The sequence below is a fragment of the Leiobunum rupestre genome, chromosome 11 (assembly GCF_980474605.1).
Source record: "Leiobunum rupestre chromosome 11, qqLeiRupe1.1.hap1, whole genome shotgun sequence".
Lineage (NCBI taxonomy): Eukaryota > Metazoa > Arthropoda > Arachnida > Opiliones > Sclerosomatidae > Leiobunum > Leiobunum rupestre.
In genome coordinates, this window is record NC_143394.1 from 8,312,975 (window position 1) to 8,339,067 (window position 26,093).

Here is a 26,093-nt window from a genome sequence, read left to right on the forward strand (position 1 = left end):
TCTGACCTTCGTCACGTGCTCCATTTTCATTATGTCCAAAATGTCATTGCAATTTCGATATGGTGACAAGTTTCGTACCCGTCAGTTTTTCTAAGGCCGATTATGTACCACGTGTTCGTTCAGAACCGAGAAGGTTTTGCGAATACTGATAATTTCTCATTTAATATTCATCAACTTAGATTTCGCATTGGCAAAATTACCCTTCTTAAAGAATTATGCCCGACAAAAATTATGATCTACATATGAAATGGCTTCTATTTGAATGCGACCAAGAACTTGGTGTTATTAACAATCTCCAAGGACGTATATAAGGGGGGTTAGGTGGTTCAAACCCCCCCCCCCCTTAGGACTCGATTCCTTTCTTACGAAAGAAGCGCAACATTAAGAAACAGTAAGACGTAAAAATGAATTGAAATATCCGCAACGCAGCACAGTAAAATATATTAATATATTAAATATATTAATAAGATCATTAATATTATCATTTTCTCGCAAATGTATTAAAAAACTTCGTTTGATACACGTGCGGAAATGTCATTGTCACTCGTCCCGAGTCTAGCCAGTACTTTAAATATGCGTTATTGCTAACGAAAAATTTCGCGCTCGCGATTTCATCTGGTTGTGTTATAACCCGTCCCCCCCCCCCTTAGACTTTCTATATCTACGTGCTTGACAATCCCAGTATCGCTATGGAAACTAACCGTAAACGCATTTATTCCGTGTGCACACCGTTAAATTTGATCGAGCACTATCGCTTTTAGGAAACTACAAACAACCATTAAAATAAATAATGTCTCTTTCCAATTGCGATTTAGCCGGTCATCTACCTTGTCCGGTAATTGGCCAGCCTTCGCACGCCGATCCGTAATAAGCCTCGTCCCTGAAGATCCTCCTCGCTCATCTTTGCGCGGGTCTCACTTCGGAGCCACCATCGCAGCCTGTTTTATGTATTTTTTTACCTTTTTCCGCAGCGAGAGGGTAAATTTGATCAATAAAATAGGGCGAGGGTTGATCCTTAAGCCTTGGTTATCGCCGATGCTGGCGTTGTCCGCTCTAGTCGCGACCGTAATCTCTGTTAGCGTGATAAGCTACTCCACCCCGACCCCAAAAATTCGCCACAGAACTAATGGATCGCCCCCCACCCGCGATATCGCTCTTTTCGTCAAGGTTAAAGCGTCAACGGAGTTGCCACGTTCTTACCATCTACAGCCAGATGTGTTTGACGAAATAGCCCAAAACTGGCTTTACGGGTCATTTCGTTTTGAGATTCAGTATTTGCAAAAGAAAACCCAAAAGTGTGTCAGCTGTAACTTCGCGCCTATTAAAATTTCTAGTGATAGTCACACTATAGACTACATAACCTACTAGTTGGAATAGTACTAGCAGCTCTCTGGAAAAACCCGAACGTATCTTGGCCCTCTGGAAATACCCGAAGGTATCTTGGCCCTCTGGAAATACCCGAAGGTATCTTGGCCCTCTGGAAATACCCGAAGGTATCTTGGCCCTCTGGAAATACCCGAAGGTATCTTGGCCCTCTGGAAATACCCGAAGGTATCTTGGCCCTCTGGAAATACCCGAAGGTATCTTGGCCCTCTGGAAATACCCGAAGGTATCTTGGCCCTCTGGAAATACCCGAAGGTATCTTGGCCCTCTGGAAATACCCGAAGGTATCTTGGCCCTCTGGAAATACCCGAAGGTATCTTGGCCCTCTGGAAATACCCGAAGGTATCTTGGCCCTCTGGAAATACCCGAAGGTATCTTGGCCCTCTGGAAATACCCGAAGGTATCTTGGCCCTCTGGAAATACCCGAAGGTATCTTGGCCCTCTGGAAATACCCGAAGGTATCTTGGCCCTCTGGAAATACCCGAAGGTATCTTGGCCCTCTGGAAATACCCGAAGGTATCTTGGCCCTCTGGAAATACCCGAAGGTATCTTGGCCCTCTGGAAATACCCGAAGGTATCTTGGCCCTCTGGAAATACCCGAAGGTATCTTGGCCCTCTGGAAATACCCGAAGGTATCTTGGCCCTCTGGAAATACCCGAAGGTATCTTGGCCCTCTGGAAATACCCGAAGGTATCTTGGCCCTCTGGAAATACCCGAAGGTATCTTGGCCCTCTGGAAATACCCGAAGGTATCTTGGCCCTCTGGAAATACCCGAAGGTATCTTGGCCCTCTGGAAATACCCGAAGGTATCTTGGCCCTCTGGAAATACCCGAAGGTATCTTGGCCCTCTGGAAATACCCGAAGGTATCTTGGCCCTCTGGAAATACCCGAAGGTATCTTGGCCCTCTGGAAATACCCGAAGGTATCTTGGCCCTCTGGAAATACCCGAAGGTATCTTGGCCCTCTGGAAATACCCGAAGGTATCTTGGCCCTCTGGAAATACCCGAAGGTATCTTGGCCCTCTGGAAATACCCGAAGGTATCTTGGCCCTCTGGAAATACCCGAAGGTATCTTGGCCCTCTGGAAATACCCGAAGGTATCTTGGCCCTCTGGAAATACCCGAAGGTATCTTGGCCCTCTGGAAATACCCGAAGGTATCTTGGCCCTCTGGAAATACCCGAAGGTATCTTGGCCCTCTGGAAATACCCGAAGGTATCTTGGCCCTCTGGAAATACCCGAAGGTATCTTGGCCCTCTGGAAATACCCGAAGGTATCTTGGCCCTCTGGAAATACCCGAAGGTATCTTGGCCCTCTGGAAATACCCGAAGGTATCTTGGCCCTCTGGAAATACCCGAAGGTATCTTGGCCCTCTGGAAATACCCGAAGGTATCTTGGCCCTCTGGAAATACCCGAAGGTATCTTGGCCCTCTGGAAATACCCGAAGGTATCTTGGCCCTCTGGAAATACCCGAAGGTATCTTGGCCCTCTGGAAATACCCGAAGGTATCTTGGCCCTCTGGAAATACCCGAAGGTATCTTGGCCCTCTGGAAATACCCGAAGGTATCTTGGCCCTCTGGAAATACCCGAAGGTATCTTGGCCCTCTGGAAATACCCGAAGGTATCTTGGCCCTCTGGAAATACCCGAAGGTATCTTGGCCCTCTGGAAATACCCGAAGGTATCTTGGCCCTCTGGAAATACCCGAAGGTATCTTGGCCCTCTGGAAATACCCGAAGGTATCTTGGCCCTCTGGAAATACCCGAAGGTATCTTGGCCCTCTGGAAATACCCGAAGGTATCTTGGCCCTCTGGAAATACCCGAAGGTATCTTGGCCCTCTGGAAATACCCGAAGGTATCTTGGCCCTCTGGAAATACCCGAAGGTATCTTGGCCCTCTGGAAATACCCGAAGGTATCTTGGCCCTCTGGAAATACCCGAAGGTATCTTGGCCCTCTGGAAATACCCGAAGGTATCTTGGCCCTCTGGAAATACCCGAAGGTATCTTGGCCCTCTGGAAATACCCGAAGGTATCTTGGCCCTCTGGAAATACCCGAAGGTATCTTGGCCCTCTGGAAATACCCGAAGGTATCTTGGCCCTCTGGAAATACCCGAAGGTATCTTGGCCCTCTGGAAATACCCGAAGGTATCTTGGCCCTCTGGAAATACCCGAAGGTATCTTGGCCCTCTGGAAATACCCGAAGGTATCTTGGCCCTCTGGAAATACCCGAAGGTATCTTGGCCCTCTGGAAATACCCGAAGGTATCTTGGCCCTCTGGAAATACCCGAAGGTATCTTGGCCCTCTGGAAATACCCGAAGGTATCTTGGCCCTCTGGAAATACCCGAAGGTATCTTGGCCCTCTGGAAATACCCGAAGGTATCTTGGCCCTCTGGAAATACCCGAAGGTATCTTGGCCCTCTGGAAATACCCGAAGGTATCTTGGCCCTCTGGAAATACCCGAAGGTATCTTGGCCCTCTGGAAATACCCGAAGGTATCTTGGCCCTCTGGAAATACCCGAAGGTATCTTGGCCCTCTGGAAATACCCGAAGGTATCTTGGCCCTCTGGAAATACCCGAAGGTATCTTGGCCCTCTGGAAATACCCGAAGGTATCTTGGCCCTCTGGAAATACCCGAAGGTATCTTGGCCCTCTGGAAATACCCGAAGGTATCTTGGCCCTCTGGAAATACCCGAAGGTATCTTGGCCCTCTGGAAATACCCGAAGGTATCTTGGCCCTCTGGAAATACCCGAAGGTATCTTGGCCCTCTGGAAATACCCGAAGGTATCTTGGCCCTCTGGAAATACCCGAAGGTATCTTGGCCCTCTGGAAATACCCGAAGGTATCTTGGCCCTCTGGAAATACCCGAAGGTATCTTGGCCCTCTGGAAATACCCGAAGGTATCTTGGCCCTCTGGAAATACCCGAAGGTATCTTGGCCCTCTGGAAATACCCGAAGGTATCTTGGCCCTCTGGAAATACCCGAAGGTATCTTGGCCCTCTGGAAATACCCGAAGGTATCTTGGCCCTCTGGAAATACCCGAAGGTATCTTGGCCCTCTGGAAATACCCGAAGGTATCTTGGCCCTCTGGAAATACCCGAAGGTATCTTGGCCCTCTGGAAATACCCGAAGGTATCTTGAAAAACAAATATATGACGTTACTGTTTGATCCATTTCGCAACGTTAATTTTTCTTCCATTTGAAATTCTACCGCAACGCCATCTCAAAGTCGAACTTTAACGAGATAATGTTAATATTAATTAATAGTAATAGAGAAAAATTGCATCTAAAAACACTTGGGTGTCACTGCAATAGTGCAATGGCGACCGTCTATTTCGTGACCGCGAACGGATATTTTACGACGCGAAAAGTAGCGAGGAAACTAAAATACATTTTTGTAAAGAATCGTGTACCCGTGTTTAGGTGAATTTTTTTCATTATTTTTGAATGTAAAAAAGGATTAGTGTACAATTACATAATTCAGTGTTTTAAATAAGTCATGTTATACAAATGTTAAAGTGATCACAGACCACCTTCCCCAAGGAGACTACCCGAGGTGTAACACGCCGATTTTGTTCAAACTCGGGGGTTAAGTAGGCCATAATGAATCAACAAAATTCCCAAAAGGAAAACTTCAACGGGCATGAGTTTTGCCATGGCAACCGAAAATGTTTTCGACAACGCAAAATGGAAATTTCCTTACCGAAAATAACATGGGATTTTGAAAATTTCTAAGGGTGCCTTGGAAAATTACCCATACAGACCATTATAAATAGTTAATTAACTATATCTCATTTATTTTGTAAATAGTTCAGTTATGGACTTACTATATTTTGAAGTATACTATCTTAACGTAGGCTACCTTAGCTATATTTTGAAAATCGACTTCATGCCTGACGCATCCATAAACACCAATCAAATAGGAATGAGCATAAGCAGAATTTTAAGAGCAAAGAATAAATAAGTTTGTCTTCGTGAAAGTGTTCGGTCTGTTTAGCTAGTAATTTATAGAAAGGTCTATTTGCATCTAGATTTTGTATTAGTTATGAATTATGTGTAAATCTGACTAGCCGTCCGCCATATTATTTCTACTCGACATGTAAGAACCCATGCGTCAGTGTATACGTTACTGTTGACTGTACCCCGCGAAACTGTACCTCTTTCCGCACGCTTGGGCTACACCGCTTTCCCCGATGCTCTTCACAACTCTGACTGTACACGTTCCGTACGTTTGGCTTCGCATATTTCCGCCTTCCCGATCACACACACGCATACGCACTTGGACGACACCAGCCTATTATTACTCGTATGCATCAAAACCTTTTCACCTCACTTTTCCGTCGTGTAAGCTGTATTTTTACGGAAATATTTTAATGATTACGATTCATTTTGGCTTCCGTGAAATTTGTACGTGCTCCAGGCCTTAGGGAATAGAGGCCTGCGCCGATCTGATATGGTTCGGCGGCGGCGTTTGACCCAAAATATTACGGCGGCGTACGCCGGCGTTTGTATAAATTTTAGAGCCATTTTTTTGTAGCTACAGTTTAAAAAACACGCGACCAGAAGGGCAAGGGCAAATACCAACTCGTACTAGTCCTTCCATGGACTAATTAATGTACTTCACACATGTACGCCCCGTTTCCGAATATTTGCTTCGGGCGATTGTTAAATGTGCGCTCTGGCGGTGGAGTTAGGAACTAACGGAAAACTAGGGTCAACCGGGGAAGAAGGAAAGGGGGGGGGGGGAACATATCGATAAACCAAGTAACATTTAAATATAAAGGGAATTAAAATGTGGATAAGCCTTGGTTATATTAGTGGCTCTCTCTATAGCCAAGATAGCAATGCTGGAATCTATTGACGCTAAGTGAAAGTGCTATTACTCTGCGTCGACCGAAATACGAAAACCAAAATTTGGCGTTCGACGTCGTGTTCAAATGTCGTTATTTTCGCGTAAATGAAATATATACCAAAAATAAAGTGTATAAAAAAAGAAACGGCGGCGCGCCGTTCTTTGTATCGGCGGCGAAGGCGGCGGCGCGATCGGCGCGTTGTAATTATCGGCAGCGGCGGTGATAGAATTATTACAAAAAATTTACGTTTATTCCCATTCGACCGAATCCCATTCGACCGAAAGAATTTTAAAATGTAGCCCAATTGGCGGGGTGATTTGGTATTTTATTTATAAGGTATGTACTATCGAAGATCCATGTTTAGGATAGGTTAGGTTAGGTTAGAGTTGATTAAGTTAACTATTTCAGTAACTAAATTGAAAACATAGCAAAAGCCAATTTATATAGCAGCGTTCGGTCGAATGGGACACATAAAAGCGTTCGGTCGAATGGGACACATAAAAGCGTTCGGTCGAATGGGACACATAAAAACCGCACGTTTAGGCGGATTTCGGTCGAATGGGACACCTCAAAAACCGCCTTCGGTCGAATGGGATTTCGGTCGAATGGGACTAAAGCAAAATTTATAGTCATTTTTGGGATTGATAAAAGTTTTTTTAGAAATTAAAACTAAGTACTTAATTTTTGTGATAAAACATTCAGTTTTAAAAATTTGCTGCTTTTAAAAGTTTAAATAAATATCTTATATTTGGTTCCTACTTTAAAATATTTGGTTCCTATTTCACCCTATTTCTAGCCAGAAAAATCCCCTATTTCCCTATTTTTTTTGAGATTTTGGTGGGAGCCCTGCTATTAGGGATTAAAAGTGCAAATCAAAAGAGCCCGTAACCCGTTAAATCTTAAAATAAAAGTAAATCATGAAATACGCGGTAAAATCTGCCAGCCAAACCGTTAAGAAAGCCGCCCAGTGGTCTATTCTGGCAACCCCTGTAAGCCATTAGATGGGGAAAGGCGCTTGATGCGTGTCCTCCCTGGTCATACGGAGCAGAGGGGCTGACCATCGGAAGCCTTCAACCGGCCCCCTTTGATCCAGGTGTTCGGCCAATCGGCTTCGGCAGAACCAACCTTCTCCGTGACATATTTCCTTTTGTTATTGTTAACCGCCTTTTCTGTCAAGTCTGTTATTTTTATATATTGCCAGATTAACCCGCTCCTTTATCTTTCCCATTCACCTTCGTTTAATCTCGGTAAAAAGAGTTTTATTCCCCGGCATCGCGTCTCTTTGAAGCCGAATTGTGGATTGCTGCCAGCTATTTTACTATTTACCGGGGTTATTTAGAGTCGTTTATTAACCATGTTTTTACTTCGTAGAATGATAACCGAAAGTATTTGTTTGATACTCGTAGGGATGGCTGGCTAGCGCGTTATTCAAAAGACCTTGATCATTCAAATTTTTCACACTATCATTTTAATTTATCATCTTGGTTAGTGGATGAAAATTTAAACAGCTTGTTGAACTTGTTTTAAGCAACTTATTTACGCAGCTGTTTTTACGTTAAATTTAGGGTAATATAAACCCCTTTAATTTGTCACTCAAAACGTTTTGTACAAGTATCTTTTAAGAATAAGTTTCTTGGCGAAAATCGGTAACTTTCGATCCAATGTTAAACAAGATGTCACGGACATTTAAGTACACACAATCCCTCGATGTTTTAAATATATTTTAAGTATTAAATTTAAATTTGAATAAATTTTCTACTATCTTGTACATAAACTTAATAAACCAAAGAGGAATTACATAGAAAATGAATTTTTCGAGTTCAAATTTTTACCTGGTTTTAAAAATAAGGTAACCATGTTTTATTTGTAGTTAGATGGCGCTTGTATCAATTGGCACGAAATTCAAATATGGCCATAGTGCGTACGTGGGTCGGTTGGTTCCCGCGAAATGTCCAGGAATCTCACTTAAAATTAAAATTTCTTAATGCAACTGAATACGTTTTTCACAAATAATCAGTACTAATTAAAAATATAATTTGCAACCAAATCGGTTTTCATTTAAAAAAGGTTGTAGATTTTAACGCGAAAATCGCTAAAAACCACTAAAAATGACTAATTGTTTTGCGCTTTGATTTAAAAACATTAAAATGGGCTACCGAGGGCATGATAAATGCTTTCGATTGACATAGCACTGACACTTCTAGGCTTAACTGTTGAAGAGTTCGTTTATTCCCATTCGACCGAATCCCATTCGACCGAAAGAATTTTAAAATGTAGCTCAATTGGCGGGGTGATTTGGTATTTTATTTATAAGGTATGTACTATCGAAGATCCATGTTTATGTTAGGTTAGGTTAGAGTTGGTTAAGTTTACTATTTCAGTTTTGGTTCAGTTACTTTTCTTGACTAGGTGAAGATAAAAATATAATTCATGCTCATTCCAAAAGCCAATTTATATAGCAGCGTTCGGTCGAATGGGACACATAAAAGCGTTCGGTCGAATGGGACACATAAAAAACCGCACGTTTCGGCGGATTTCGGTCGAATGGGACACCTCAAAAAACGCCTTCGGTCGAATGGGACTAAAGCGAAGAGTTATGTAAGATTCGGCAGCGGCTACACTGTACGTGATCTTGGTACTGATTTTGTGTAAAAAAACCGTTAAATTGTTTTACTGACTCTTGTACTAGCTTGTTCTCTATTGCCTAAATGTCTTCTAGGCATACCCCAGACAGGAAATCGTTGTGACGAAATTAGAGCGATTAAGCGGATAATTATTTTATTATTATTATGATTTTATTAAGATTATTACGCGGTTTAAAACTCATGATGAAATAATTAAGGTTAATTGACGGACATTTCACATTGTCAAAAAATGTCGAGTTATTAACGTGATGACGTTTTACTGTCATTTTAATTTCTATTACCCCAACAACGTCACCAAAAGAACAATTTATTGTAGTGGAAAATGTTGAAAAGTGGCTAATACCAGGGTGACCAGACTTCCTATATTTTTAATGCCTTCCTATAATTTCCTTTATTCTTACCTATTTTCCTATAATTTCACGGTCTTTTGAAAATAACTTTTTTGTACTGTAAATACTGCCATTTTCGAACAAAATCTTGAAATATACGAGCCTTGTAAATCCGCTAAGTGATCCAATAATGCAATAAAGCAGTGTACAAAACATTATAAATATTCTAGGTGATTAGAGTCAAAGTATACCGATATTCAATAATTACCTTATTATTTTCCCCATATTTTTCTTAGCCTATTTAGTTTCCGATAATTCGCATATTTTATATTTAGCCTATTTAGTTTCCGATAATTCGCCTATTTAGTTTCCTGTATTTTCCTATTTTTCCTATAAAATTTTCAAAGCTTTTCCCTGGTCACCCTGATACAGGAATAGAGCTAAATCAACTAGTTTGATATAAATATTTAAAATACTTTAGAGTAACATTATATTTCATAGTAAATCGGTCTACCTGATATATCATCCCCTGAAAACCAAAACCACAACGTTTTGGCGCTCATTTTAAGAAATATTTATTTAGATATTTAAGAATATCCGATAGTAAAGGCACGTGAATTGTATAAAAATCGATATTTAGTCGAACATTTGTGGTAAGCCTAGGGCTGCCACCACTCTTATCAGAATTAATCCCCAAATTTAAAAAATTTAAAGCAAAAATAACTTAATTAGAGTTACGTAGCTTTAGTTTCCAGGTGACGTACAACCTTTACTAATTTATTTTCAGTAAAAAACCAATATATTGTCCGCTATTAGTCGTTTCCGGTTTAGGGGTCAATACGACAATTTCCCATACCATTGGCCACCTGGATTTTTCCAGCTCGTAACACTGACCCATAATTACTCGTAAAACTTTAAAATTGAAGCAAGTGGAAAGATTATACGATTGATCAGTCAATTTAGCGCGATCCCCCGAAGCGACCCGTCGTGGTAAACCGCAAATGAGAGGAAACAAACCTCTAATGGCTGCGCATCCGCCTTTTTAAATCGCATCCCAGCACAACAGCCCACAGAGAGAGACGGAGGGGGAAGCCCACCTCCAGGCGAACCCCCGCGCTGAAAAATCTCTCGAGCATCCATTAGAGCCCCGTTTTATAGACTTGATAGATTTGAGCGACACGGTAATCAACGGGAATGAACTCGCGGGTACCACTACTTGGGCGTAGCCTCCGAAAAATCATCGCCTTGCTCTTTTTCGCTGCGGACGCGAACGGGTCATTTTCGTCGAGGCTATGCCTTTTTCTCTTCCGCCAGCGTCGTTGGAGAGCTGACAAACTATCTACATAAGGGTATGGAAATGCGAATTTTTGGAAAACAAGTATTTGAACGAAATCGGAATATGAATTATTTGCGCGGGAATGGTAACGTTTATGCTTCAAATGCAGCTCTTTAATCGACGTTAAAGATAGTCGTTGCGTCTAAAAGATTTCCTTTGAGAAAATTGACGATTTCCGTTTGAATGATAAGCTTAGGTAGTGGAGCCTGGAATGGAATAATTTTTGGCCAATTCCAATTCAAAGCAAATTTCAAGTAGCTGTGAAATTAAATTAGGATTAATTTAATTTTGTATTTAAGTTTCCAATGAACGCGAATTATCAATAAATCCTCCAACATGAAAAGCAAAAAATGTTTAAATATAAACCAAATCCATTAAAAGATCTGATATAAATTAAATAATCAGATTTTTATCGCTTTAGCCCTTAATTTTAATAAAGAATGCGTTAATTTAACCTAGGAGCAACAAACACAAGGAGAAAACGCAACCCGTCCAAAGTCGTGCATTTTCTTGCATACATTATTTTTCATTGGTTAGGCGCTTAAACGCCTGCTGCCGTCGGAAGGGGAAAATTGGGAAATTGTCTTCCCCCTTTCCGTAAAATGTACAGTGTAAAGGCGTGTCCAATGAAATTTGTACACAACACTCGCTAGCGTTTTTAAAGGGTAGCTGCGTTCTCCTTGTGTTTGTTGCTCCTAGCTGAGACAACGGACTTGATTGAATTTGTTTATGGGTTAGCAGCTTACTGCTAGAGCTAAAACGGGCCGATGTTGGAAATGGTAACGTCCTCAATGTTTGGGCTCGTCCAACTTGTCTCCATCTTGGTCTTTTAGGTGGCCCTGCCCTCGTTTCCCGCTATCCATTTAGATGGCCCTCATCTCGGGGCAGCCCGCGTGGACCGGAGGCTCACGGGCGGGACGCGCCCATCGCGGGATCACCACATTCGCGTGTTTACCCGTACACCGCGTCGCCCTGTTTAAGGAGGCAAATCCCTGTACCGCGTTTTCCCCGCGCTGCTTTCAACGCCCGCGAAATGCCGCGAATCACTAACTCAAGGGACAGGTGAATTCTTTTGAATATAAACTCGCCGTTGCACAGGGTGTTTTGTTTATGATCGGACCCACCCACGCCAACTTGACTTAAGTTTGTTCACTGAAAATGCGCCGCGTTTATCTAGTTGTCCTCTTTCCAAAATGTATCTATTCATTACATTAATGTTTTATCTTTGTTTTTTATTTATTTATAATTTTCTTCTATTAAAGTTTATTTCAGTCTTCATTTTTTGATTTTGTTGATTAATTTTATTTCCTTCTCTATTTTTCCTTAATTTTTCATTTCCCTCCTTAATTTTCTTTTCCTTCCTTATTTTTCATTAAATTAAGGAAGGAAATAAAATTAAGTTACACAATGAAAAAAGCAAGGAAATGAAAAATTACGAAAAATATGGATGCTAATAAAATTAAGGAAAAAAGGAAGGAAATGAAAAATTAAGGAAAAATATGTAAGGATGTAAATTTTTTCATTTCCTTCCATATTTTTCATTTTGTTCCTTAATTTTAATCTTTTTTTAAATTTTTCATTTCTTTTCATAAATTTTATTTAATTTTTTCATTTTATCTCCTTCTCTAATATTTTTTCATAGCGTTTCTTTCCTTATAGTTTCCAATTCCTTTTTAATATTTTCCATATCCAGTCTGAACGTTTTAATTTCCTTCCTTATCTGAGATTTTCGATAATTTCCCCCATAACCGGAATGTTCGTTTACAAATCGCGAATATCTCTAGCACCGCAATACGATAGGGGTGAGGGTAGTGCTAACGGTCCTCAATTTTGGAAGCCCCCTGCACACAATTTCGCCGTTAGATCACGGTATCGGTAGATAGCGGCGTGCGTGATAGACTGAGTTGCCAACGTCGACCACCAGGTGGTGTCGCGCGCGTTTGATGGGGTTATACCCTTTTTTGGCGTTTTTGATATAGTCCCGTCCGCGCGCCGGGAGATGATTCGGAGCTCGCCGTGTCGAGGCACCGATGAAGGACCGGCCTCATTTAACGGCACCCCCTTTTTACCTTCTTGATTTTGAGCCCACCTTTCCCCACTCGCTCCTCATCTATTAGGATCCGTGGGAGGTGCTCTTCTCTTGGCGTTACGGGAACGTCTGTACTACCCCTAGCGGGAATACGCTGAATCGCGACTGGTCAACCGAACGTGATTGATAAAAAAGTGAATGTAGATGGCGGCACCGTTTTTCGTGTCGGATTCTTTGGTTAAAAGAAGGGGGAAAATTAAAGGTAAGTTTTTTTTTAATAGAGCTAATACCCAAGGCACCACCTTAGACCACAAAAGTAATAGACCCTTTCCATTCTGCATAAGAAACGACTACCGGTTGTTGCGTAGTGTTTTGATTAATTATATCAAGAGTTCTAATTTTTATGTTAATACGATAGCGTTGTACTCAATCCCACTCACGCTCTAACAGGAAGCTCCTCCCCCTTAAGAATCAATCAAATCAGTCTTGTATCTCATTGGTTCCCTGAAACTGACGTCGGAATCTACGCCATTGAAGGGCACGCCGGTGACGTTTTTCCCTTTCCCCCGTCTCAATATTATCCCTAATTTAACCACCGACATAAAAATATAAACATTAGCAAATCCGTATACAGGAAATGAAGTTGTTTGTGGTTTCAATAATGTCATACGCACGCGCAGGTACTCCCAAAAAGCTGACTAATAATATTAATAATAATAATCAGCTAGGCTAATACCCAAGGCACCACCTTAGACCCAAGTCATCTAGCGACTTCTAATGCCCTTAAACAGGTGGCCGGGCTATAATGCGTAGGAGGGTGGTGGCAACAGCTCCCTACACTGACCGCTGACGTCATTTTTAATTTTCCTCTGTTGATGAGTACCATCCTAGTATTTATTTTTAAAAGCTGGTAGATAGTGGTGCGATTGTTACAGCTCGCTTATTAAACCCTTTTAACTAAATTTTCTTACGACTTTGAGCTACGCAATCTAAACTACCTCATATTTCTGGAACCTCGATGGATGAAGGAGTTCTTGGCAATTCGTTGTTTAACTGGATGGTGTACAAATTGTAATTGTTAAATGTTGCCTACCTTCTAAGCCATCCATCTATTTGCCCAAGTTTCTCTTTCAAATGAAAAACCTCCATTTTTTTCAATTGTATTGCGCCATCTAGTATCGCTCGTGAGAACGTTTTTATGTGTAGAGAAAAATTAATAATTAAATTAAATTGGTCCATTAAAGGTGAATTTACCAATTTAGTTTAATTGCAAAAATAATTTATAGATCCTCAATTATTGAATCAAGAAAATTATTTTAATGGCGTTACTGTTTAAATTACAACTTTCAATAGTACTTACAAATTGTTAGTTAAACTTGACCGTTCTAGGTAGGGATGCACCGATATATCGGTAACCGATATATCGGCTAATTTTTCAAATATCGGTATCGGCCAATATCGGCTTAAGCGAGGCCGATATTAGCCGATACTTCTGGTATTAGAAAAATATTTTCAGGAAAAACTTTAAAAAAAGGCGATACTCAACTAACTAATTAATGGAAAACATTTATTGCCACAACCTTACATTTCCTTTTAAAAAGGCCAGTTGATCGCTGTTGTAGGAAATAATTATTCGCGTCCAAAACGGTCAGGAATCATAAGTGGTTTTTCGACTCCAAAAGCCATAGATCATATCATTTTTTAACAGGTGGTTACGAGAGTAAACAAAAAAGCATAATATTGTGATAGGTAACTTTGTTAATATCGGCCGATATATCGGCTATCCTAGGCCGATAAAATCGGCCGATATTATCGGCCACGATTAGCCGATATATCGATGTTCTAGGTAACATAATAAGCTCTTGAATATCTTGAATTTATAGGTGGAAACTAAGCCTTTCCCTGTAAATTAACTTCACCCTGAACACCGGTGTTCGAAGTGTGGAATACTTTTACAGGCGCAAGAAGGCCAAATTTGTTAAGTCCTAGGTTTTCTTCTGTCTGTCACCCTTTAAATTTACTTTATTTCCAAACAAATACCCTGGTGGTAGGCCAACAGCAGAACACGTTGGCCTACCACCAGGGTATTTGTTTGGAAGGAAAGTAAATTTTACAAAACGCTAAGCAATCGAATTTTGAAACGTCTTAGTTGATAAAAACAAAGATAATTTTACTAAATGAAAAACCTGTTAATTTTTGCCACCAGATGGAAACTAATAAATTATATGAAAAACAAATCTATTGGGCGCTATAAATATCGAGAACGAAGACTTAAGTGTGACTAAAAAAGCCGGTCTTAAATAATTTGTTTGCATTAATTTATAACCAAAATTTTAAGTTTTTACCCATTTAACAATTTATCTCGCGTCATTTTCATACAAAATGGATTCAAAAATAGCCGAAATATATGGTTTATAGTTAGTCAAGTTTAATGAGAAACTGTTCCAAAAATGACATAAATCGTCATATTTAAAGTTTTTCAAAATTAAAGACATGCTAATTTATTTTAATTTGTTTATTTCAATTTTAGACGAAATGTATTGCTTTCAAATCGTTATTTTAAAAATGAATTTTGCCATAAATTACCTGTAAAAAGTTGCAAAAAAAATTAATTTATGTCAATACATTTTATCAACTTAATTCTGTACCCCATCCCATTTTGAATAAATTCTTGGGACTTAAGATATTATCAATTTTGATGGTTTTCATGGAGGCCATTAGAGAGATTTTGTCTGCCCATTCGGGATTCTACTTTCCACGGTAACAGTACCATTAAGCCCAAATAATCCAAGAAACATTAACGGAAATACGCGTTTACAGTTGTTAGTATTGAGGCGCCATCTACTATAGATTTTCGAAAGCAATTAATATTTTAGTTTTGCTGAAATGGAAGATAAGGATATTGTGTATTAAGTATTTCTCTTTTCGACTGTAGATGGCGCGTCAGTAACTCAGTACCATAGTATAGAAGTGGTGTATTTGTACTGCTCTATTGCGTTAAGTTACTTAAAGGCCTAGGATTTCTTCTGCCAGTTTTCCCTTAAAGTTTTCTTCCCGCCGCGCAAATATCCTGGTGGTAGGCCAACGTGTTCTGCGGTTGGCCTACCACCAGGATATTTGCGCGGTGGGGAAGGAAAACTGGCAGAAGAAATCCTAGGCCTTCAAGGTAAATTCCGGTAGTTTCTTTTTAATGATAATATCTTTCAATTACCTGTGATGATTATCTTAAAAATAAACCATTTGGTGATTAAAAATTAACTACTTTGTTTTTCGTAGTTTTCAAAAATATATTTTGCGCGAGATATTTTAATTTCAACAAATAATCATTGTTTTATTGCACCTGCTTTATTAAAGAGATTAAACGCGCGCTAGAAAACTTATTGGAAGAACGGGTAGACTGTGCGCAAGAAAGCTACTCCTACACTCCGAAGTGGTTCAATTTACACGTTTTTAGCACGAGCTTAACCTCTATTATTACTTAGTACTGTTTGTTTTAAGACTTTCAGTATTACGCGTTTTGAAATTATACACTTACAAAAGTAACGAACAAAATTTAACATATGATAATATAATTGTATTCGAAAAGTGGGCTGTATTCGGTAACACTGAACTCATTTAAATTGAGTTCCTTTATTTCCATATACGGAAGTTTAAATAGACGCGTTAAATATAGAAAATCCATCGTCATATGTTAAGTGTAGCCGTATCGATATTCTTGTAACGATTGTCAGTAATTTTCTAAATCTACCTTCAGCCAAAATGTCGATTCGTGGGAATTTTATTGTAATGTTATCTCAAACATGTTAATTTAAAACCCGCTTTATTCCGACAAGATCTGATGGAAATGGGATTTCAGTAAACCTCTTCTCGTAAAGGAGAGAGACAGAAAGGCAGACCGACGTTATAAAATCCATCTTGGCGTATTTATCTCCGGGAAAACCTTTTTTTTTTCAGTCGGGGCGTTGCCATGGCGACGACCCCCTTTTTTTGGTAGTTCTCTCTCTCTCTCTCTCTCTCTCTCTCTCTCTCTCTCTCTCTCTCTCTCTCTCTCTCTCGGCTAGCGCGCTATCCAATCCCCCCCGGGGCCCCGCTCTGATGGGGCCCTAGTTGCGGTCGTTGATGGGCTATTTGACCAGAGATACATTATACCTTTCGCCATAACGACCTACACGGTATATTCCCATACATAGGAATCCTCCAGGCTAATAAAAAGACAAACCAATCTATTAACAAGTGGGGTTGGCCCTAATGGACGGTTGCACGTCGATCGAATTGCTATGCCAAGAACGCGCTTGATTTGTAGGCGCTAATTGATTCGCCAAAACCTTGACGCGAAAATAAACTAGCCCAGGGCTCCCAGAGTTCCTATAATTCCCAGGGCTCCCAGAGGTCCTATAATTCCTATAAAATCATATATTTTCAAAAATGTCCTATAACATCCAATATTTTTAGTAAAATACCCCAAAAGTCCTATAAAATCCTATAATTTTGATATTTCACGCATTTCAAATCGCGCCACTAATTGAAATTTGCTAGATTTAGCTATAGGAGAAATTCCTATACCAAGTCTCTATACTTTTGTTATTGTTAACATGGTTAGCTACTAGTATATTTTTATGATAAAATGATTAGTTTTTTTTTAAGTGAAAATCAAAGATTTATTTCTCTAAATATCGATTTTGTTTTTAAATGCATAAAGTTAGCAAATTAAATAACAGTTCTATATAATTTTGTGAAAATAGTCCTATGAAGTCCTATATTTTTAGAAAAATAATCCTATTTGTCCTATAAAAAATTGAAGATTTGAGTGGGGGCCCTGAATTCCTATAATTTCCATATGCTCCTATAATTTCCTATTTTCTCAATTGTTCCTATAAATTCCTATTTTTTCGAAATTTTCTAGCTATTCGATAGCTATATCCAGAAATTCCTATAATTTTAAAAATAATTAGAAAACAGCCTTAACATTTGGGAAAAATTTTCCTTTTAAATAGAGCTTAATTCTGGCTTAGGTCCGGTGTTCCCGAAACCCTCAACGGTTGGGCTCCCAGAGTTCCTATAAATTCCTATAATTTCAATATACTCTTATAATTTCCTATTTTTTCAAAATTGTTCGTATAAATTATATTTTCTACGAAATTTCCTATAATTCCTATAATATTTATAAGAAAATCGCTGGGAGCCCTGCTAGACTAGTTCCCACTTGCCGAAAAAAGCAGTTTTCGCGCTGTAAATTTCACAAATTTTATTGTCGCGTCAAATTTTCAAATTCGTCACCAAAATTGCGCTTCCGCGGGTCGAAGAAAACGTTCTATTTTTTTTTTTCGTTTGTCGTCTTAGCGAAATAACATATTTCTCACTAGATTTAGTATTGTTCTGGATTCATTCGTAAGAACATACAAAGCAAATAAAATTTAACTTTCTTAATCTGTCAAACATTGTTTATTTCAAATTATTCCCTCGAAAAAACTTTCTAGGTCACTTCCTCATTTCTTGAATAAGGTTTTTGAAATAGCCCTGTTCGTGTTTTTTTAGAAATATATCTCGAATCCAAAAACGTCTTTGATTTTTGGAGAAACATTTATCATGGCGTATAAACCAATAAAATATAAAGTAAAATTTAATTTATTTTACTAAAATTTTCAACAATTCTCTTCATTTGGTTCATTTTGAAGCGATATTAAGCTTTAGCGTTTTTAAATATTCGCGTCAAATGAGAAGCTACCCCCTAGCGATTTAAAAAAAAATCGCGCATTTTTTCACTTAAAGGCCGACTACATATTTATTCGGTTTACTCTGTTTTTCGCTGGTAGTTGGCTGCTTGCAGGGGCGTAGGAACGTTCTAGAAGTTGGAAGGGACAAAGATAAACGAAAAGGGGTTTGGAGAATGGTTTTTAATTATTAATGGAGTGTAGCTTCTCCGAATGCATGTGTACTTGTTACTACTATGTAAATTGGCGGGAAAAGACTGAAATTTAAACACAGTTGAGGTTATTTAAACTGTATATGCTTTTAAAATGATAATTTGAGCCTTTTGAAGATTTCAACTGACCAAAGGTTGGAGGGGGCAATAACATTAGTTGCCCCCTCCCAGCAAAATTCTAGGTTTCTACGCCCCTGGCTGCTTGCGTAGCATATGTAAACCGAACAACTATGTAGTCGGCCTTTAATGAAAGGTATAAATTAAAAATTATCACAGGGATGTCGGATGTGGCCGGCGCTAAATCGGCCTCCGTCGGTTGCTGTAGGGCGTTAACTATAGCTGGTTAACGTAGTAACTATGGGGCTTCATTTTTTGGAGTTCGACACGAATCTAGGCTACAAGGTCTATATCATCTTTGATGTAAGAGACCTTAATTATTTTTGGCAAGTTTGAAAAAAATGTTTTACACCAAATATGGTCTTAATATTAATGACAAATTATGAATTTCTTAATGACATTTACTTAAATGTTCGTATAATGATGTTCAGTTTATTAATTTTTTCGTTTCGACAATTTAATTCTACTACCTTTCAAAGTTTTTTTTTCAAAACTGGGTGAAGTTTGACTATTAAATTTCCACATTGACTTAATATAAAACGAAATATCTAAATCTCTCACAGATGGCGACACCGTATTTATATTTTCCCAATAACCCACATCAATTAAAAAACCTGTAAACGTTTTCAGTTGCGTAAATGATCTATAACTACCACCACTACGACATTTATTCGAAAAACAGTAGCTTCGGTGTACAGTTAAAAGCGGTGATTTATTTTTGTCCGTAAAAAGAGGCATACGTTATTCGCAAAACGCAACTTCGTGGTGCGCTAAAAAAACGAGTAACGCTTGGGCCTTGGCCATACGTTAAGGAATGGCATCTCGCGCTTCATTCATATCACAAACGATGGTCCTCTGAATAATGCGAAACAAATCGAACAGTTTGACACGGAGCGCCCCCTCGATGTTGGTGGTCGCGTTAAAAATCCATTTAGAAGTTGAAAATGGAAGAAAAACTACATAACTGTCAAAACGCTTTTCCCCGCAAAGTGTTATCGCCTTCCAAACTGCCACTGCTCGTTTGCCGGTTTGCAATAATTTTTGTAAAGTTTAGCTAGGCTTAACTTTTCTGAATATCAACTTATTTTCGATTTAAAAGTTGACCAAGGCCCTAATTAAGTAAAAAAATACTAAGTACGTTGTTTAATTGTTCCAAAATAGTTATTTCTGTTTCGGCTTCAATCTGAATCTCTAATATCTGCGCCATTTAATTTAATATGAATACCCGCAGCGCCACTCTGCGGAAGACGCAAAAACAAACTGGCATAGGTTAATACTGACGCGCGCGCTAAATCACGAACTAATCACGTGGTTGCCGAGTCACCATGGTTACACAGGCTGGACACGGAGGACGCTAGTTAAAGTTGGTAAAATTTTCGGAAGAGGGCGCTACAGTGGCTGTGAAATGAAGAAAACCAATCTTTAAAAATTCATTACAAAACCACCGCTGAATATTTCTCAACGCGGTTTTCGCCATAAATTTAAGATTTTCGTCGTCTTTACGGTCATCTTCCCGGTTAGAACTTAGCGGTTCCCATTTAATATAATTTAAACCTTGTAATGTGGGTTATTAAAATTTAAATCGTTTTCAACTGTAATTTATTTTTACTAGGGCAAAATAATGATAAATTATTTAATCGGATCACAAAAGAAACAGTTTTGTAATGGTTAACTTAATTTTTTCGATTGACATGTTTCCTCTTCCGAGACTTACGCTTACGTAATACAACAGCGTCAGACTATCATTTACCGAAATATTACCGTGTCATCCTTATTAATTTTATATTACTTATGGTAGAACTGATAATTTCCGCTTTTTCGAATTTGTAAATTTTTAAGCATAGTTTCAAATTTACCATTTTTTTCTATTTTCAGAAACTGAAAGAAGAATCAAGGCCAATGATCCAGAATACAATACCCAGTTTAACTATGCGGTAAATATACGATTTGGGGCTTCAGTAGTGAAGTTAATTCGTCGAAATAATAGCTCACAATCCTTTACTTGTAATTCACATTTTGAGATGGTCGGGATAATGAAAGGGAACGTTTTTGAGATGGTCGGGATAATGAAAGGGAACGTTTTTGAGATGGTCGGGATAATGAAAGGGGACGTTTTTGAGATGGTCGGGATAATGAAAGGGGACGTTTTTGAGATGGTCGGGAAAAGGGAAGGGGACGTTTTGGAGTAGGTCGGGAAAAGGGAAGGGGACGTTTTGGAGTAGGTCGGGAAAAGGGAAGGGGACGTTTTGGAGTAGGTCGGGAAAAGGGAAGGGGACGTTTTGGAGTAGGTCGGGAAAAGGGAAGGGGACGTTTTGGAGTAGGTCGGGAAAAGGGAAGGGGACGTTTTGGAGTAGGTCGGGAAAAGGGAAGGGGACGTTTTGGAGTAGGTCGGGAAAAGGGAAGGGGACGTTTTGGAGTAGGTCGGGAAAAGGGAAGGGGACGTTTTGGAGTAGGTCGGGAAAAGGGAAGGGGACGTTTTGGAGTAGGTCGGGAAAAGGGAAGGGGACGTTTTGGAGTAGGTCGGGAAAAGGGAAGGGGACGTTTTGGAGTAGGTCGGGAAAAGGGAAGGGGACGTTTTGGAGTAGGTCGGGAAAAGGGAAGGGGACGTTTTGGAGTAGGTCGGGAAAAGGGAAGGGGACGTTTTGGAGTAGGTCGGGAAAAGGGAAGGGGACGTTTTGGAGTAGGTCGGGAAAAGGGAAGGGGACGTTTTGGAGTAGGTCGGGAAAAGGGAAGGGGACGTTTTGGAGTAGGTCGGGAAAAGGGAAGGGGACGTTTTGGAGTAGGTCGGGAAAAGGGAAGGGGACGTTTTGGAGTAGGTCGGGAAAAGGGAAGGGGACGTTTTGGAGTAGGTCGGGAAAAGGGAAGGGGACGTTTTGGAGTAGGTCGGGAAAAGGGAAGGGGACGTTTTGGAGTAGGTCGGGAAAAGGGAAGGGGACGTTTTGGAGTAGGTCGGGAAAAGGGAAGGGGACGTTTTGGAGTTGGTCGGGAAAAGGGAAGTTGATGTTATATTATGATCGGTAGTAGGCGTAGTAGTAGTCTAGCATTTACAATGACCAATTCCATCTGAATTTCAGGACAATTACATCCGCACATCCAAGTACACCCTCGCGTTTTTCATGCCAAAGAACCTACTGGAACAGTTCCGACGGCTGGCCAATTTTTATTTCTTATGCTTGTTGGTTATGCAGGTAAATTGATAACGGACAATATCGGGCTCGAACCTTGCCTCATTCGACACTTTTATTTCTCAGTTAATCCCGCAAATATCTTCCCTGACGCCAATCACCACTGCTGTGCCTTTGTTTGTTGTGTTATCCGTCACTGCGATTAAAGATGCCATCGATGATTTTGTAAGTAGTAGTAATAATAATAATAATAATAATAATAATCAGCTAAGCTAGTACCCGAGACATCATCCTAGGCCTAAGTCACCATGCGACCTTTGAAACCATTAATTCAGGTGGCCGTGTTACAATGCGTAGGAGGGTGGTGGCAAGCACTTCATGACACGCGAGCCAACAGCTCCATACACTTAACTATTACCGTTAACCTCTACAAGTTTTTATGGGATGGGGAAACCCCTTCTAACCAGTAGGGAGATAACTTGCAAAACTACGCGGAAGTAGAACTAGTGCAACAATCTGGGATCGAACCCTGCTCCTCTTGCTGCGAGGTGAAAGTGCCAACCACTCCGCCACCCCACCACGAAGAACTTATTCGGATTAACTGATAATGTGACCGCGAACATGTCCAGTAAATTCAATTGGAAACCTACTGTTAAAATACAGCCCCAATAAAATATACCAGTAAGTATCACTTACAGTACAGTAAGAAGTAAGGTAATTTAAAATCGAAAACTTAATTATATATTATTATTATTATATTAATAAAATGGCGTTTACTAGATTTTGTCATGGAACTATAGTCTCTATATCCATGATTCCCGGAAGATATTCTCAGACTGTACGGGGGCGTGGTTTATCTTCCTGGAATCACCGTGTAAACAGTGCTGTCCACATATTATCTGTTCACCCGAATATATACTCGCTATATATCTGAAAATGTACATCCGTGTTGCCTAACCAACAATATTTTAAATTTTCGCATCTTCTTAGCAACGGCATCGTAGTGACAATCAAGTTAACAACCGTTTGTCGCAAGTTTTGCGCGGAGGACGACTGGTTGATGAAAGGTGGCACAAAGTTCAAGTTGGAGACATCATTAGGATGGAAAACGACCAATTTGTAGCGGTGAGCGACATTTTTTTCCAATCTTGGGTATCGACGCGAGAAATGCAGTCCCTGAATATGAAGAATCTGCATTCTTCATACTGTAAAAATTACTTTAATTTGCTCTGAAAACGCTCTTTGAATATTAAATATATATTTTTATCACGAGCTTACGTGAACAGTCCGCTAATTGCGATGTCGTATTGTATATAATTATTTTTATATCATTTGTATTACGAAATTAAGTAATTATGTTCCATAAGTGTGTCAGTTAGTTGAAATAATGACTTTTGTGGTTGTGACGTAGAATTGTCATCGTACCTAAAAAGATAATTGAGAACAATACGCAACTTAAGGGGGAACGGCCAAGCTTTTCCAAATATGGCCTTATTTCTGTATCAAAAGATTAACAAGACGTTCAATATACTAACACGTACCTTTTTTTGTCTCGGAAAAATAGCTTTTGGTCCAAAAAGTTGAAACGAAAAATAACGCCAGGTGTTTGGGTTTGAATTTTCGCCGCCATCTTTGGGGCTGCCGCCAGCGCCCCTAACCCCGTATGAGCGATTAGCGAACTATCCTAACTTTTAAAATCGCGCCATTTAGGCTTAGGTCTCTTATAACTGGAACCGCGCGTGCGAAACATATTTTCTGCGTCTTCAGCAGCGCGCGCTTTTACGTTGTTTTTCTGTCTCACCGACTTCTCACCAGGTGTCGCGGCGGACGCGTGCTTTTCGATTTCCCGGAATTTCTTCATTTTATTAAAAATTAACCACTCAATATTTTTTGATGCGGTTTTCGCCATTAATTTTAGTTTTTAATGGGCTATAGGGCTATTTAACTGGTTAAAGCTTGACCGTTCCCCTTTAAAATCAAATGACCCCGCACCTTGGCTGGGACGATGAGGCAAAGAGCAGTATTAAACTTATTACTTATGGTCAAGTCCACCGAAATTGTGTTGTCATTCTAGAAATTGCTCTCAGTAAATTTAAAAGAAAGGAACTGACACTTATGTGAATAGTAATTATATACTTATCGTTACAAATGTTCCAAATTTAGGATTAAAATGCGGAATGTTTTCAAATAATGAAAGTGGAATTCGCAGAATCGAAACGGATTGTAGGTTGATATTGGCACAGCGCGGTCGAAACTCTTCTACAGGCGTTTGACCCATTTATGATCTATACTTTTTATGTTCGAAAAATTACGACTCCTTTTTTTAACCCTGAAGATTGTTGTCGGGAAATTGCCTATAAAAATTTAATCCATATCGGACTCGATCTCGAAGTAATAAAATATAACGGTTAGGGTACAGCGTAAGCTCTAATATTTTATTGAGTGACCCCTGGCTCGCATTGTTTTATGGATCCCATTAGCTTGTGACCGCCACCAACGTGTAATCTTGTATTTTGCCGTGACGCTTCGGTTAATATATTTTTTACTTTCTTTTTAAACTCGAAATTGTGTTTCAAAGAATAGGTTAAAGTTGACATTTCCATCCGTATTACGCTAGCCCTTCGTGTGTGCGTTTATATACTTTATTTTCGCTGTATGGAAATATTTCATTGATTTTTTTTACTTCGTCCTGAAATAAATCATGTTTCTATGTAGTAATGTAGTCATATCATTTGCCTTCCAAAAGTATTAAAACACCTGGGTTACGTAAGAACAATGTTTTCAAAGAAGCAATCTTACCGTAAGAATATTTCGAGATGATGTAATATCATAAGTCTATGATATCGGATATAGTTACATAAATATTTCACTTCGCTTTTTTAAAGTTTTTCGCTACACACATTCTGTACCGGTTCACACTCTTAAGTCTCTCGTACACTTTCCTGTGATGACGTCATTCTGCCAACAGCTTTCAGTAAAATATTTCCGAACGAAATATACTTATGGAATTATTAAAGATTTATGATTATATGGAACGCCAAGTCTTGAATTTTTTTAAACGGCTTATTAAAGCTAATTTATATAGTCGTTTATTTTCGGTTTTAATTTTGAATATGAAATATTCTCAAAGCATTCTTACAATGAATTCTTATCATCTACTTTGAAAAAATTGTCTAATTTTCTAGAACACAAAAATATATCTCTCCTTGCTAGAATTCTTATCAAATTGACGTACAGATGTTCTGAAAGGGATATTCCTTTGAAGTTTTTTTTAATATCTTAGAGACGCACTGATATAATGTACTGGGCCAACTTGTTTCGATTATTTTTGTATTCTATTAAGTGCACTTCGATCCTTATTGAGTTTTTGTCATTAATAATGGGTCTGAAAAACTGTACTTGACCCTATTTCATTATATTTTGCAGGCCGATTTATTATTGTTATCAACTAGTGAGCCTAATGGCCTCTGTTATATCGAAACTGCCGAACTTGATGGGTAAGTACTTCATTCTTCACTTTTCGACTTTTTGTACTAGAAAAATCGTCTGCCAACCGGCGATGACTTGTTTTTGCCGTAACTAGCGCCAGTTACCCCCTAGCGTCTGTTAAACCTAGTGGAAGAAATGTTAAATTCGCCTTTTGAAAAGAGACAAGTAACGGCCAGCTTAGTAGGTTCACTTACAAGGAGACGACCCGAGGTGATAATCACCGATTTTGTTCAAACTCGGGTATTATGTACACTCTGTTAAATAAGTCTTCGGCCGTTGGGATTTTGGCACTTATTTGCGATTATCTCAAAAACTATGAAAGATAGCAAGTTGAAACCAATTTTATTTTTAATATTTTACTAATATCTTTCATACCTATGTCTTGATTCACGTGTAGCATTTCCATATCTGCCGGAAACGCCAAATATCGTTTTTGACAACTTATAGGTTTTTCAAGGTACATGGAGGTGTACACTATACCAGAGTTTGAACAAAATCGGCGATTATCACCTCGGGTCGTCTCCTTGTTAGTGCTGGATTTTCGTCTGCTAAGACCGTTCTATAAAATCAGCTACGAATGCTTTGCCCCTTTAAAGTATGAGTGGTGGGGAAGTTTGCACAGATTTTTGACGCAGATAAAATTATTTATTTGGCAAACATGTGCTGGGTTTCGAAAAAAAAAACAATTCTAGAAATATCTCCCAAAATAAAAGTTTTGAAACCAAAGAATAGATAATGTTGCTATTCCCACAAACTTGGTCGAATAGGCTTTGTGAAATGTTTGGCCCATTTTGCTCGGACTGTATAGAATGGGCTATTACAAAGTGTCTGGCAGACGAAAATCGACTCTCTCTTTGACCGTAACGTGGA

The 26,093-nt window shown here is 39.5% G+C and overlaps 1 protein-coding gene across 3 annotated transcripts in view; it reads left to right on the forward strand.

Moving 5' to 3' along the window:
- Window positions 1-26,093, forward strand: part of ATP8B (ATPase phospholipid transporting 8B) — a 122,657-nt gene that overhangs the window by 86,128 nt on the left and 10,436 nt on the right. For all 3 annotated transcript variants that reach the window (XM_090164115.1, XM_090164116.1, XM_090164114.1), the window contains exons 3-7: window positions 20,485-20,543; window positions 21,684-21,797; window positions 21,861-21,959; window positions 22,725-22,859; window positions 25,161-25,231. In XM_090164115.1, coding sequence (XP_090020241.1) covers window positions 20,485-20,543; window positions 21,684-21,797; window positions 21,861-21,959; window positions 22,725-22,859; window positions 25,161-25,231 — 478 coding nt within the window. The remainder of the gene's footprint in view (window positions 1-20,484; window positions 20,544-21,683; window positions 21,798-21,860; window positions 21,960-22,724; window positions 22,860-25,160; window positions 25,232-26,093) is intronic.